The sequence below is a fragment of the Nelusetta ayraudi genome, unplaced genomic scaffold (assembly GCF_046127955.1).
Source record: "Nelusetta ayraudi isolate G7.1 ecotype Tasmania unplaced genomic scaffold, CSIRO-AGI_Nayr_v1 ptg000026l, whole genome shotgun sequence".
Taxonomy (NCBI): Eukaryota; Metazoa; Chordata; class Actinopteri; order Tetraodontiformes; family Monacanthidae; genus Nelusetta; species Nelusetta ayraudi.
The window spans coordinates 9,320,001-9,335,000 of record NW_027466076.1 but is presented as its reverse complement, the minus strand read 5'-3'; the positions used below and the strand labels follow the sequence as shown (position 1 = coordinate 9,335,000).

At 40.3% G+C, this 15,000-nt stretch overlaps 1 protein-coding gene across 1 annotated transcript in view; it reads right to left on the bottom strand.

The window, feature by feature from the left end:
- Positions 1 to 118: 118 nt before the first annotated feature.
- Positions 119 to 15,000, bottom strand: part of slc4a5b (solute carrier family 4 member 5b) — a 22,793-nt gene continuing 7,911 nt past the window's right edge. Inside the window, exons 7-26 of the mRNA XM_076029735.1 lie at positions 14,825 to 14,880; positions 12,073 to 12,230; positions 11,894 to 11,981; positions 11,639 to 11,797; positions 11,175 to 11,296; positions 10,919 to 11,093; positions 10,703 to 10,836; positions 10,443 to 10,623; positions 9,941 to 10,031; positions 9,420 to 9,478; positions 8,831 to 9,022; positions 7,644 to 7,757; positions 7,147 to 7,308; positions 6,826 to 7,004; positions 6,536 to 6,608; positions 6,383 to 6,451; positions 5,834 to 6,007; positions 5,513 to 5,674; positions 1,986 to 2,038; positions 119 to 582 (exon numbers count right to left, since the gene is read on the bottom strand). Of these exons, the coding sequence (XP_075885850.1) occupies positions 306 to 582; positions 1,986 to 2,038; positions 5,513 to 5,674; positions 5,834 to 6,007; positions 6,383 to 6,451; positions 6,536 to 6,608; positions 6,826 to 7,004; positions 7,147 to 7,308; positions 7,644 to 7,757; positions 8,831 to 9,022; positions 9,420 to 9,478; positions 9,941 to 10,031; positions 10,443 to 10,623; positions 10,703 to 10,836; positions 10,919 to 11,093; positions 11,175 to 11,296; positions 11,639 to 11,797; positions 11,894 to 11,981; positions 12,073 to 12,230; positions 14,825 to 14,880 (2,678 nt within the window). The 3' untranslated portion in view covers positions 119 to 305. The remainder of the gene's footprint in view (positions 583 to 1,985; positions 2,039 to 5,512; positions 5,675 to 5,833; positions 6,008 to 6,382; positions 6,452 to 6,535; positions 6,609 to 6,825; positions 7,005 to 7,146; positions 7,309 to 7,643; positions 7,758 to 8,830; positions 9,023 to 9,419; positions 9,479 to 9,940; positions 10,032 to 10,442; positions 10,624 to 10,702; positions 10,837 to 10,918; positions 11,094 to 11,174; positions 11,297 to 11,638; positions 11,798 to 11,893; positions 11,982 to 12,072; positions 12,231 to 14,824; positions 14,881 to 15,000) is intronic.

Sequence of the window (15,000 nt, the reverse complement as noted above, 5' to 3'; positions counted from 1 at the left end):
ATCTTGGTTATTATGAGGTATAATCTGTGAAGTCATAAAACAAAAACAAATTTTAGTAAGTCTTTAATTTTAGCATTTTGGCTAAAAATGAGCACTGAATTTGTCAAATAGAAGCTAATATAGGTTGTGTATGCACAAATGTTTCTTTTTCACACTGTAATTGAGGTCCGTTGGTACATCTTTTGGGTAACCGCCACAATGCGCCGACCACATCCAGTTAAATTGTATGTTGAAACTTTAACCTAAGAACCATGATTACCACTGACAAAAGTTAGAATTTTCATTGTTTTCAGATTGCTGAGCAGCTATAGTATGGTCTCAGCGCATGCATCGCTGGTGAAGTGAGGATGTCTATTGTGGTGAAAGTCCCTGGACATCCCAACTGTGCCCTGGCCACGTGACGGTGAAAGGTAGAATGGGGTGGCGTAAGAGCAAGAGTCCTCGCTGTCTGACTCCAGCTGGATGTTGATTTGGGGGGCTGGCTGACGTGGAGGCAGGAGCAAGTGGGGGTCCTTGGTGGGCAGGCTCGTCTGGGAGTGTGCAGGGGATGGGGGGCAGGAGATCTTCAGGTGCAGAGTGATGCTGAAGAACAGTGGCTTAACGTTACTCATCCTTGACGTGCATTGATTATTCTGTCTATCACTGTACATCATATTCCTTCTTTCATGCAGGTTACCTGCCCAGAATGAAGTAGATCATTATTTTGGAAGACCTAAATTCTTAATTTTCAGAGGCTGACTTTGTTCATTGTTAGATAATCTTATCCTGCAGGCTTCCTCTTCATGGAGCCGCAAAATAGTATTATTTAATGAGTTGACGTGGGGATAGCCCAGCTGATAGCCTAATAGTTATCCACTACGGTTTCTATCATTTCTAAAGTTCATGCAGTGAAAAAGGATGCAGAATTTCCTTATAAAGGGACAATTATGCAGTACAACATTAAATTGATCAACAGTATCAGATTTTTAAAATTAAGATTTATATTTTTGTACCTGTTAAACTAAAGGTGTGTAACCTAAAAAAACAAACAAACATAATAAATACATAAAAAGTAAATACAAAACAAGTACATATGCATATTGCCCTATATTGAGGGTACAGCCTACCAATGAAAAGGCAGTACAGCATGCCAGTTGGTGCTAATGATCTTTTTACATTTTCTTTATTTAATTTGCTATATAACAACCAAAATAGTTACAAACAGAACAAAAACTGGTCAAGATTTACGTCCAGCGGATTGAAACAAGCATTTCACTGCATGCTTTTCTGTAAAATATGTCATTAAACAATAAAAGGACCACTATTGTGTTAAAAAGAGTAACAATTACATTGTCTTGCGTCTCTGCATCTAACCCTCCTTCAGTAAAAGAAAATACAATTTAATGTCTTATCTGTGTTAAATTAGATCTCTAAAGATTTCAAGGAGATATAATTTACAACAAACATGAAATTGAAACGTCTGACACACTCTCAGGGCACAGCACAGAAATAGCATTTGTGCAATAAATGTAAAAATATTCAGTTTAAAAACAATTCACAAACATAGGCTACAATTTCAAGTCTTGAATCTTGCATAGGGTTCTGTTCATGTCTCTCAGCGTATGTTAATCGATAAATGGTTTGGCATAAAGAAAAGAGGCAAAATGTAATTTTTCAAGACTTCTAATCTAGAGCGTGTACTGTATTTCAGTTTTTATTCATTTATTTAAAAAGAAAAAGTCTGTGTTAAACAAAACGCAATGACCAAATATTGAAACGACAGACGCATGCACTGCAAGTGCACCATTGTGCCATCCCCTATCTAGATTTCTAAACGTCAATAACATTCAAACGTGAAAAGGCGGTGCTGCAGCTAAATAGGAGCACGGTGTGTCAAGATTCTGCATAATGGTCAGAAGGTGACAGTGCTACTGTCCCGGCCACTGTCTATGTAGGGTGAGTGCACCAGATCACTGTAGGGCACCTGCAGTTTCAGCACACAGTACCTGCGGTCTAACTCGTTGGGATCGGATGAGAGCATCGAGTATGGGTTCACCTCCTGCAAGAGAGCATAGAAACACACACGCAGGCACACACAACAGAGAACATAGAAGGCATCGACAAGCAAGTAAACATGTAGAGTAAAAGACAAACAGAGAGACACACACACACAAAGATGGTACTGATGAAAAAGACCAGTTTGCAGGTAAAAAGACTCACCTATCAGACACATTGATGCTTGTGTGTTGGTAAATTAAAAAACAATAATATATTACGGTGGTGGTATATTTAAATCATATTTAGCTTAAATAATACGAAACAGTCCTAAATGTAATAATGAGATAATATTCTTGTATCAAACTGTTAAACGTTTGTTTGAAAATGAATGAATGAATCCCTAATTACTGTGTGTCATACATATTACCTGCACTTACAGTAATGGCTAAATGTGACTAGTGACATCGATAATTAATGAGAGCAGGCCTTCGATGAGGCTCAGTCCCGAATTAACACCCTGATAAGAGTCATAATTTTTTCTAATTGGCAAATTTTAGGATTATCCTGAGGAAAACAACATGTGATGGATCAACACACATGATGTTAACTTGAAACATTAGTTTATTGAGCTGTTTAGTTACTTACATATTTCTTCACAGTAACATTTTGTGCATGTGTAAAAGTAGCTCATGTAAAGTCAGTAGTCACAAGCAACATTTGGCCAAAATCTTATCGACACTCCATCAGTCATAAACAGTGAATGGCATCGAAGGTTTCAACAATGAACAAATGAGACACACGATAAGAGGAGATGAGGAGGAGGAGAGGGGTTTTGTACTCACACTCAGAGGTTTTGGGTGAGGGGGTTAATGTGGGTGGGGAGAGGCTCAGGTTGGGCCTCTATGGCCTGCATAGGAATCATCACTGATGAGAGGGCAGCACAGTTGGGCTGAGGGTAAAACAGGAAGTGGTTCATCATGCAGGGCAAAGCGGAATCTTAAAGGATAAGACTAGAGGCTTGTGAAAAAATATCTGACTGAACATTTTTGTGAATGGCATTTTTATGTTTGTGTAAAAAATCTGGAATGATTTCTTGTTTCCGTTTCGAGTTGATGAGATTGGGACTTCAATGATTTGGATTTGAGGGCGCTAATACCTCTCCCAGGTCTGTTAGAGCACCACAGCCAGTGCTGTGCAAAAGAGCCTGCCTTATTTTGTTGCCATTCAAAATCATGAAATTTATGACAGAGCAGCAGTTTTAACAGGAAGCTAATCCTAAAGCTGTACAATGAGATTCCAGGATTAAAAAACAACAACATGAAATTGAAAATTAATTTTCATATTCTTGATTTGACACTTTCAAAATTAAGGTACATCCATTACAGTCAAGAAGAAACTACAACTCCACACATATTATAAACTTTAGAATTCATACAACCTCTTTTTTTGTCTTAAAATAATGAGTCTAGTTGTCAGTAAATTCTTGCACACATGCAACTCTAGACAATTTGTGTAGGTAATATAGAAAATGTGATTCTGATAAAAGCCTGCTTTAACAAAACAAATAAAGAAGTTCATAGATTGTGTTTCTAAATGCTACAGTATATGTACATGATGCACACCTTACGACACTGCTGAAAAATATACTTTTTGTCCGAGATTTCTTTAATTTTAAAAGGTTACATTTCAAGTCAGCTGTAAGCATCGAGCCATTTGGCACTTAGCTCTGCCTCCTTTAATACTGTATCCATGTCAGATTGAGAGAAAAACTGATTTGGGTTTTTTTTTTTCTATTAAGTTATCATGTTTTTGTTGCTCTTTGTAACACCTGAGGAACATTATCATGATGCACGGATTCAATTTTTTCGTTTGCACTGGAATATTATCGATGTTATCTCTCCAGCAAGCCTTATCCTTTAGACAGACTAAAGTACTGGCACACTGAGCACATATGGTGTTTCTTAAGTGTTAGAATATAATGGAAAAGGTGGGTATGGGCCAAGAGGGGTGAAGACAAACAAAAAAGACAGTAGTAAGTGATGTACAGTGCCTTTTCAGCAACACTGTGGGACAGAGAGGAGAAACATACAGTATTAGTAAGCGAAAACAGTCACAGGCATGACACAGCCCCAACAGATGGAGTGACAAACATTGAAAAATGCCACAAGAGCAGGGAGCACTATAGCGCTGTAAAGAATCCTATGCAGCCACCTTTTTTTTTTATTTTTTTTTTTTAATGTGTGTACATTCTTATCCTTACTGTGGTTCCATGAACTCACACAGCCTGGCAATTACATTGCAAACTTTCTTACTCAAGGATTTAAATAAATAGATAAATAATTAAGAAACTGTGTTACGCTGCCAGATAGAAGTGCAACTACTAATGAAAAAAAAAAAAAAAAAACATACAGAACGAAAACCCTTTCAATTTGTCTGTGTAATCTTTGCCCAATTTGTTTGATGCAAAGCTGTTTTTGTTATATGCGGACTATGCAAATGCTTAGGGGGGCCCGGAGCTGGATTGCCAACTTTATCTATTTATTTATTTATTTATTTATTTATTTATTTATTTTAATTATTAGCTTTTATAAACTCCTATAATATATCCATTTTGTGTACATTCTGGATATTATAACAAAAATAACCGCAACGATAAACTGTGGGTTGTGTTTTTGTGACATAACTAAGACAGTCGTTGGATTCCACTGTCGCGCAATTAGTGACGTCTGCTTTCAGGTGCGATGGGAATTATTGACAGGTACCGATCACTCGCGTCGGCTAAAGGCGTTTTGAGTATCATTTCTCCTAATGGGGCAGAAAAAAACGAGAAAACAAGAAGAAAACGGCGGAAGAAAGAGAGTCGAAGGTAAAAGATAAGGCATTGGTTTGTGACGTTGGAGGAGAGATGTGACGCCGAGTTTTGAGCAAGTTTTTGTTATTCGTCTGCTAGCTAGCTGAGCTAGCCTCGGATAAATAGCTGGCTCGGACTCGTATGTTGATAAACCCAATTTAATAGATAAAGGGGGGGGGGGTGCATTGGGGTGGTGGTGGTGGGGGGGGGGGTTGTTTAAGCAAATTATGATTTAAAAAAAAAAAAAAACGGGTTTTATACTGGTTTTATTTTTTTGACATATAAATTGTGTTTTCCTTGTATTACTTTTTTTTTTTTTTTTTTTCATCAGCTGTGCTACTAGAGTGGCCCAGCTTTGAATGTTTAATTTTATATGAGCAGTACTTGTGACTGTAGTGTGTTTTGCTGGTGAAGTGTAATAGTGTAATAGTGCCAATTGCATGGCACATGTGAGATTTGGGAATCTTTCAGTCATTGTTTGGCATAATAAGGGCCCCAAACAGCATCTTGTGCAAGGACCGCTCAAAGCCAGAAACCACATCTATTGATGTGTTGGGAACACTTAAAATGTAATATATGTGAAACTGCAAGAGATCAGAAAGAAAGCAAACATGTTTTTTGTTGTTCTTTTTAATAGAACTTCTAAGTTCAGCATTTATCCATGCTTGAGTCGATTTGTCTCACCTCCTCGTCACTTTCTGGCTCTGCCGCCTTTTTCTCCTTTTTCTTTTTCTTATCGTCCTCCTTCTTTTTATCTTTGTCAGGCAGGATGTCATCCAGCCAGGCCAGGTCATGTTGTGAGAACATCAGATCAAGCAGCTTCCTCACACCCATCAGACCCAGAATCTTTGATCAGAGAAAAAGACCATCTTTTAATTCATGCTAGTGAGCATTTAATGATTTTACCAAATTCTGTATATTCCTCGCAATTTTGATAAATCTTATACTTCGAAAGCCAGAAAATGAAGGAGGCAAAGATACAAGAATATGGATTTACACTCTTACCATTACTGGGAAGATGATAGCGAGGAATGTCGACTTGAGGATCCAGAGGACAGCAAGACAGATTATCTGGACCAGGGTGAACAGATGGACGCGTCTCAGGGGGACGTGTCGCAGGAAAGAGAAGTCTGGCTGATGTTTGGGCGGCATCAGGTACAACTTGATCCTCTCCCAGAACTTGAACATAAGAACAGAGAATATGTGCTCAGTCGCTGTCTATAAATAGAATATCCTACATCCTACACACACAAACCATATGTGGTTGATGTTAGTTTAGAAATGTATTGGGGGGGGGGGGGGGGGGACATGACTTATTAACTATTCATCAAATTATCAGTACACCATCAAACAATATAAACGGTACCAAAATTGAACTCTAAAATTGGGCAACTTATTTTTTTTTTCTTTTAGTTTCCTGTAATAATCTGGCAACTTGTCCAGGCTATAACACTGCCTACACCTAAAGGCTACTGGGATGCAGCCCCACGACCACGATAAGTGGATGAATGTATAGTTCAGGTAGCTTGATATCATCCATAGTTTTCATCTTACCTGGATGCCACTCAGTGAGGCCACTCCCATGTAAAGGAACACGCCGTACAGAACTGGCATAGGGATGTACTGAAACAAATGGTTAAAATATATTAATACAGAAGAGCGAAAAAAAACAAAACATCCCTTAATATCAAGCATCTACCAACTGACCTGGAGGACAGGCGCAAGGAAAACTGATAGTCCGGTCAGAACAAACACCAGAATGCCCGTAAACCTCTGCTCCCTGTGAAGGACGATGACTGTTATTACATGGCAGGAGTTAAACAGAACACACAGGTCCTGCCTGGGAGCAATTTAGGGTTCACTGTCTTGGTCAAGGTCATTTGGGCTGGGACTCAAACTGCTGCCCCTGTCCATTATTGATTTGCACACTCTACCATCTGAGCCCCAGCCATTGTTAGCAATGTTCTCCATTGTCTGCAGAGTCAGAATGGCGTTACCTCACTCCGAGGAACTGCGGCTGTTCCCCGGGAGCGCTGGACTCGCTCTCCATCTTTAAGGAGTCGATGTGTGCAATGGAGATGACGGTAGCTGCCACATACCAGGGCAAGCCCATGAAGGAGCACACAGCCATTAGCACCCCCACCCAGAACAGATCCAAGTGGTAGCCACAGCTTTTCTGCAATGTTAAAATGGCAAATGTTGGAAAGGTATGGCACTTGGAATGTTATCATGATGAAGTAGATACTAAATCAACGCAGATTTATTATTATTTTTTTTGTAATATGAGCTTTTTGTTTCCTGTTAGGTCATAAACGGACCTTCAGCTTGTTTTCCTTGCGGTTCACGATGACGGCACTAATCTGTTGATCCATGAAGATGAGAATGGTGACCAGGAGGGCTGGAACTGCGCTGGCCAGGTACCACCACCACGGGTTCTTACCAAACGGCATCACCAGCCATCCACGATCGGCACGTGTGGGCTGATCACAGGCACAAAAAAAAAATGTTGTCAACATAAATAACAGGAAAGTGGTGAGCTGCATGACAGTGACACTAAAACACGGTGGCACCACATGACAGTGATGGAACACAGGCACCAAGATTATGAAGTTCGCAGTGCTGCCACACAGTTACAGTCCCTCTTAACATATAAAATCCTCCTGTAAACCAGTAGCTAATAGTTTTTACTTTTCAGAGTTGAACACCACTGAAACAAACCGCCACCACTGCCAGCACATATGGTTACAATCATGCACAATAGGAAACCTTGTGTCGTTAGACCATGAACCATGCATTTAAGTAAGATATCAAATACCTTGAACTCAGTCGGAACAATTAGTTTAGGTGTGTCTAAGCCCATCAACATATCCAGACCCACAAAGGACAGGATTGACAAGAAGATGGAAAAGTCACTGATTAGCTTCCTCATCTACAGGCCCAGCAACAGACGTAAAGAGGGACAGAGAAGTGCGGAAAGGGAGATGATTTGTCCAGAAGCACAGAGAAAAGGTGTTAACATGGGGAAATGAAGACAAGAAGAGAAGAAAAAAAATCATTACGTTGATGGATCTGAACAAAAAACACATTTTAAAATTCACCAAAGTGCATTTTCTTTTTTTTGGGGGGGGGGGGTTACAGATGGAGATGGAGAAAGGGACAAAGCGTTGTTGCATCCAGGAAGGAATTGAACCTTTATCTCAGTGGGGACGTGCAGTTTGGGGGTGTCCAGCTCCAGCAGCAGGTCCAGTCCACAGAAGAGCAGGATAGAAATGATGATGGAAAAATCGCTGATGAGGGAGCGGAACTGGAGCACATTCAGGAAGAGGAGAGGAGGGGTGGACAGAGCAAAGTCTAGCACTCTTGGGTTTGGTAAGGTGAAGGAAGGGAAGAGGCTGCTGCAGTTTGTTTGCTTGCATGTTTTGTGCAGATAATTACTTGGCTCATTAAGTGTTTCTGCTGATTTGTATTTTTTACTGTCATCCTAAACAAGGTCAGTAGATTTTTTATTCCTGGTAACTAAAACTTAACATCAGAAAGCAAAATATGTGGAGAGTTTTATTTTTTATAGCTGAGGAAAAGAGCAGAAGTATGAGACCTCTCATCTTGTTTTTGTGCCTTTTACTTCACTTTCTCACAAATTAGACTGCATTAGTTGGATGAGATTAGAGGCCAATATCTTGCTGAAGCTTGTTTCCCTTTAGCTCTGGAGGAAGTACTGAAGACTACTGATCGTACATCAGTCTTAGTATAAAATACAGTTGAAATTGGTATTGGATTGGAAATTGAGTCCATGCTGTTCCTAGCTGTTTATCTATTTGTAATATGAGGAAATAAGGCAATTTCCATGGCTGCAGGACCAGATAAAAATCTTTGTACCACATAACAAAAATTAGTCAAGCAAAGCTGCATAGCTGAGTCTCAACTGCAGTCGCCTCATAAATGGAGATATCTCATGCTTTGAAAAACAATTTGCATGCAGAAGCAGAAAACATTCTCTCTTACCTTTGTAGGGAAGTAGCGGCTGAACTTGAACTTCTTGAGGGAAACAGTCATGGAGTAGGTGCCGAAGAACAGGATGAAGGACATGAGAGCCAGGTCGGGAACGTACTTACACGAGGACCCCACTAGCGTGCCGCCATACTTTGCACACTCTTTCTTACTCAACTGGTTCCAGTCCAGGTCTGTCAAGTTAAACTGCATAGTGACAGCAGTGATGAGGGAGGAGGAAGAGGAGAATGACAGGAGAAAGAAGAGAAGAAGACACAAAAAGGGAGAAAGGACAAGCCATAACAGAGGCAAATACAAAACGCAACAGGAGCCAAAGTGATGTTTGATGATTCAAGCTGAATCTCAGGTGAATGTCAAGAAAACCCACCATGTTGCTGGCTCACTAGAAATATCTGACTTTTATAGCTATTGTAATGAATTGACTATTATAATGAATAGATAGCATTAATTCACTAAATTTGTTCAATATATCTATGACTTTATATCAATACTCTTATTTATTAAGTCACCAGCCCCAAAGATGAAATATCTATACAAATATAACCACCACTGAACTGATGGAAGTGGTTTTCTTGTCACTTACCAACAGAGTCATGTTATCATCTGAGAGAGGAGCTGAAACATTCAAGCCCAGCGCAGATACTGAAAGACAGACAGAACAACAGATACAGATATTTACAACAGATGACATTGGGCAAAAATAGTAAAAAAAAAAAAAAACATAAAAAATGATTATCTTGAAAAACAGTCTTTTAGCTGTCTCTATCTTTTAAAGAATCTAGGTTGCAGAACAGTGTCAAATTTCTAAGTAATATTTTATAACACCCGATATCAGATTCACTGCCTGCAGGCTCTATGAATATTCACTTAAGGAAGTTCTGACTACAAAGCATTCTGCTCTTGCACGCAATGTGTAACTTTTTAAAACTACTTTGACTTACTTTGTTAAGAAAGCATCCAGATGTCAGCAATAAGAGACAGAGTGCATATATTATTATTAAATACCAAATGTTTTCCAAAGTTTAAACTGAAACTTGAATGTTGCACAAAAAACAACAACAAATACCTCAAGACCAAAAATAGCCAAGTGTTTTAAATGCTCACCCTGGTCTGGCGCAATACATTCACATTTGAAGGAGGTGATGTAATCCGGTTTAAACCCGCGATAGATTGGATAATACTTCCACGCTCCAATCTATGAAAAAGAAACAAAAAATCTGCTTAATCTGCCATAAATACAGAGTGTGGTTTTGTCTCAAATGTTTGTCAGTGTTATCTTTCAGTTGCAACAATGAAAGCAGATGTAGTTAGATCAAACATCAATATGTGTTTCCATTCCATTAGTAACTTTTCTCCTTTTTTAGAATATTTTTTATTTATTGATTTAATTCTTTATTCGAGCATAAAAAGAAGGAAAAGAAATAAAAGATTCAATAGTAAAAATATGTAAGCCTATTACTCAATGCACAGTACCATCACCATTTTGAATGATTTAAGTACACCGCTCGAAGAGACATGCTAAATATTCTGTTTATTTTGCAATGAAAATGTTGAGTCTGAAATCTGAAACTTGTGCAGTGGTTTGAGTATTTCACGCTCCACTTACCATTTTCTTGATGGCGTCAGAGATGAAGATGAAAGAGATGAGTCCAGAGAAACCCTCCTCAGTGAAGCGGGTCATGTACTTGATAATGTAGCTGGCGTCAGAGAAGACCAGCACAAAACACTGCAGACACGAGTGGAGGCCGATCCACAGGCGTAGCTCCATGTAGTCTACATCGTTGTTCCTGTAAGAGACAGTAAGCACTGAAATTTGCCCTTTTTGTCATCTTATTTACACTGGGTACTGCTGTGCACCTTGCTTACTTGCTGAACTCGTAGAGCAGTTTCTCAAAGATGAGAATGGGTCCGGTTGAACTGAGGATGATGAGAGGCTGCCCACCAAACAGGCAGAAGACAGTCCCCGCTAGCGCTGTCCCCAGGAAGCTCTCCATCACTCCCTTCAAGGGCACGCAAAAAAAGTCAAATTTTGCAAAACACAGCGCTGCCTTTGCGGCTTCTGGATTGGTCAGTTTGGAGAACCTGGTAATTGTCAGTGGCATCCCCTAATAGTCCTCCAAATGTGATGGCGTTGGTGATGCAGCCCAGGTAGATGAAGAGCACAGCAGAGATGGACTGGATATGGAAGCCGTCATAGATATCACTACAATACCATGGGATCTTCCTCTTGATGTCCAGCCACAATCCACCACAAAACCTGTCCAATTTTAAGGTGCACCAGTTACCGGAGTGCAAACAGACTCTTAACTAACGGCTAAAATAGTGACCCTGTCTGTACCTTCCAGTGAATTTCAGCTCTTCTCCAAGCTCATGTGGAGCTGGAAGTTCTTCATCTTCTCCTCCAGCTGCCCCACCGGCCGAGCCATTCATCTGACCCAGCTCATTAAGGTTCATCACTGACTTCCTGCGGTTTCGAAGGAGGCGGAACAAGATGTTGGCGCAAGGCCCATTATCATGTGCTGAAGCTAAATGAGCAAATATGAGGCTCCTTTGACCACTGTCTTATTGTTCTGGATTTTTTTATTATCGGATGCTTTTTTTTCTCCTTAGGGAAATAATTTCATCAAGCTACTCAGCATAAACATTATATAAAGATCTTAAGGACCAGCTCACAAACTGAGAAAAGGAGTTTGTCAACACAGATGACAAAGCAGGAATTGAGGGAAAAGTTTAATTTGTTTCGTGAAAGTCGAAAGACATCTGCCCAGTTTCTATAATAGGATTACAAATACTGAAAAGGACATGCCTCATTTCCGCTGAGGGAACCTTCTTTGGTGGTTCGATGCGTATTTTTGGGTCCCATTCCCCTGGAGGTAGGACGATCACCTCATCCAGAAACTCATCAACGCCTGCAATCAGATCTTCACGGTCCCTGGCTTTGTAGGCAACATCACTGAAAAGCTAGCAGAAAATTGCTGAATGAAAACCAAGTATCGAGAAAGTGGACTGAAACTGTCGCGTTTGCTCTACTGTGTTGGAACAGGGTTTGCCACTTACGTCATCCACCATCAATGTAGCGATGGCTCTGCCGATCTCATTGTAGGACTTGGTTTTGCCGTGTGGGCCAAGCAAGATGAAGAGGAACCTATCAGGGTGGCAGGGATTAAGTGTCATTAGTAGTTTTGGAAGTCGATCAATTCAGTCAGAAATCTATTGGGGCCTCGATGGACACTCGCCTTGTTGGCACCGGAACCTCAGTGAGGCCACCAAGTGTCGTGGCCTGGGCCAAGCGTACAAAGGACACGAAAGGTTTTTCCAGAAAATCCACCTCTCCGATCAGGACATTTGAAGCTTCAGCATCACGAGGAATCTTCTTCATGAACTTATTCTTCAGCTGACCGGGAGAGAAAACCGAGAGACGCATTGGAACAGACGGCGGGTCAAATTGTACTTCAATAGTATTTTAAAAAATGCAGGTCTTCGTGCTTTACGAGTTGTACAAAAACAAAAAACGGTAACACAAACAGCATAGGATTAAAAGCAAAAAAGAAGAATTTGGTCTGCAGCAAATAAAAATTTAAATACTTGAGGGTCTGGGGCTTTCTAAGGGTAATTGGTTTGTTGATACCTGTGCTGTAATTGAAGAGAGTATCTTTAACAGATCAGGGAATATTAGTGCTGCTGCTTTGAGACTCTCATGAAAACAACAACAACAAAAACGGCCGGTATAACATTGAGCTTTCACAAGATGACAGACCAGATGCTAGAGGAGGGACACTAGGATAGGTCAAAAGCTATCTTGGACTCCCATGAGTTTATAACCTGCGGTCACAGATTTAGTTTTTTTTATGTATTGCTTCACTAAGGTCACCTCCAGAGCTCTGAAGTACAACACTAAGACGGGCACTAGGACCTTGCAGAACCTAGAAGTCAATCGGGGGGAACAGGAATGTAGCGGGTATATGACTTGGCAGCATGAGGGGCCTCCAGCTTCAAACCTCCTATGCAGTCTTATGAGCTTGCTGTCCATGTAACCGTTTATAACATTGTTTGACTTTCTGTATTTGCTTTAACATTTTAACAGGATATTGTGGGGTTCATGCAGCCTAAGATATTTGTAATGAATGGGTTTACAACAGTGGGTCTCTATTAATGTACTTCTAAATATTAGATGAACTGTGCTCTTTTTGTTGGAGCACTGACTCGTTTATTTTAACATTGTTTATTTTTAAGTACAACTATCGTTTTTTATTGTATCTAGTTTTTGGATTTCAGACCATGTTTTCTTTTTGCTTATAGTGCTGCGGCTGCTGAAGCTCTAGAACCGCCAGTGTGTTTTGGCTGCTGGGAGTGAAATCACAGACTGGCTGGAATCATCGGCTGGAAGCAGGTCACAGGTCAGGTAAGATGTTAAGGGCGTGACGCACTGCGCATGACATTTCACCACTACTTATGGTTGCCATGATCAGCTGGCATTCAATGCGGGCTCGTAGCTAATCACATCATGTGAGCTGTCAAAAAGCAATGTATCGGATTTTAGACCGCAAAGCTGAAAGCTATCAGGGGGACATTCTTCGAGAGTGGAGTGGTTTGGCAAATGGACTTTTTTGTTGACATCCTCAGCTCTTGGACCATCATCCGGTGTACAGCTATGACATACTGCAGTTTTCAGCAAGAGCTGTAGCATCCAAACTACAACATGGTAGGTTAAAAATATCCCTCCGTCATGGCCCCTTTTAAACAATCGGAGCATAATATAGGCCTGTTTTCACAACCATACAGAAATTACACCCACATCCTGTATCTTCCTGAATGTCAAAGTCTAAGCCAAATCTATTAATTGTACAACATCTCACAAATTTATTCTGCAAAAAAAAAAAAGGCCTGCACATACATCATAATAAAAGCACAATCAACTCTTCACCTTCTAAGATTATTTATTTTATGTCAAATTTACATTTTTATAGTTTAGGCTTAGATTGTATGTCTAATTCAAAATGTGGATTTGCGCATGTTATTGCGGTCACATAACAGTGTGATGCAACTGTTTTGCTGTTTTCGGCACAGACCTTTCTTCACCAACTGCCCAAGAAAGCACGTGGCAGTGCACTGGTGGGTGCTTAAATCAAAATCGCCTCATAATCTGCTAATGCTGCTTTCAGAGTCAATTCACCAACTGGTTCTCTTTTTCTCGCTCCCAACTTCTTGGAATGGGAATAGAGTAAACAGGTGAGCTAGGCCATGCAAACTAACTGACAGATGATTTCAGCGCTATCTACCGTGACTGACTCCTCAGGGAAGCGCCGCACCTTATGGTGAAATGGACTTAGCTGTAGGAGTTTGGGTATTGGTCAGATCAAACAGAGTTGGGAGTGCTTTTCCAGCCTACTCGCACACAAACAGGCACAAATGAGTTCCTGTTCTCACTTCCTTTGAAGTTCTTATCGAGCTATTCAGCAAACAGTAAACACACTCATGTAACACACTCAGAATTGCCAGTTTTTAAATTAAGCAAATGCGAGGGGATGCAGCAGTAATATTTTTCATTGCCATACTTCAGGGCAAAGGGTAGCAAAATGAAAGGAAAGAAGCGTTTTTCTCTCTATGCTCATTTAGTGACTGTGAGGGATTGCAAAGTTGTTCATAGTCAAAAACTTCACAAAACAAACTCAGCAATATAGAAGACGTGGGCGCACACAGCAGTTTGTGCTTTTATACCATCTGTTAACCGTAATCTGATTGCTGCTTTATTTCCCAGAGGCTGCGAAAGTGAGCTAATTCCAAACAAAAAGCTCAAGAGAATGTCTTTGCACATTGGAAGATGTCACTTTATGTGTCCCATTTTACGAGTTGAACCACGACTACGTTCATTTAATTTAGCATAAAATCAATTGATAATGATGATGTTGGATGCTGCAAGGGCATTCACAGCAAATGAATGCACGAAACGACACGCATGTATCTGCACACACATGTTTAAAGAGTTACCTGGTCTGTGCTCGGAGTGTCTGAAATATCGTTCATGCTTCGGCTCTGGGCGTGATCTGTAAGTGAAAATCAACACATGTTCATACACAGTATGTGTGATGACAGACAGACAGCACAGCAGCCATTATAAAATGTAGAACTGTTTAGACTTCATTTGCTTTTCAGGGGATTTACTT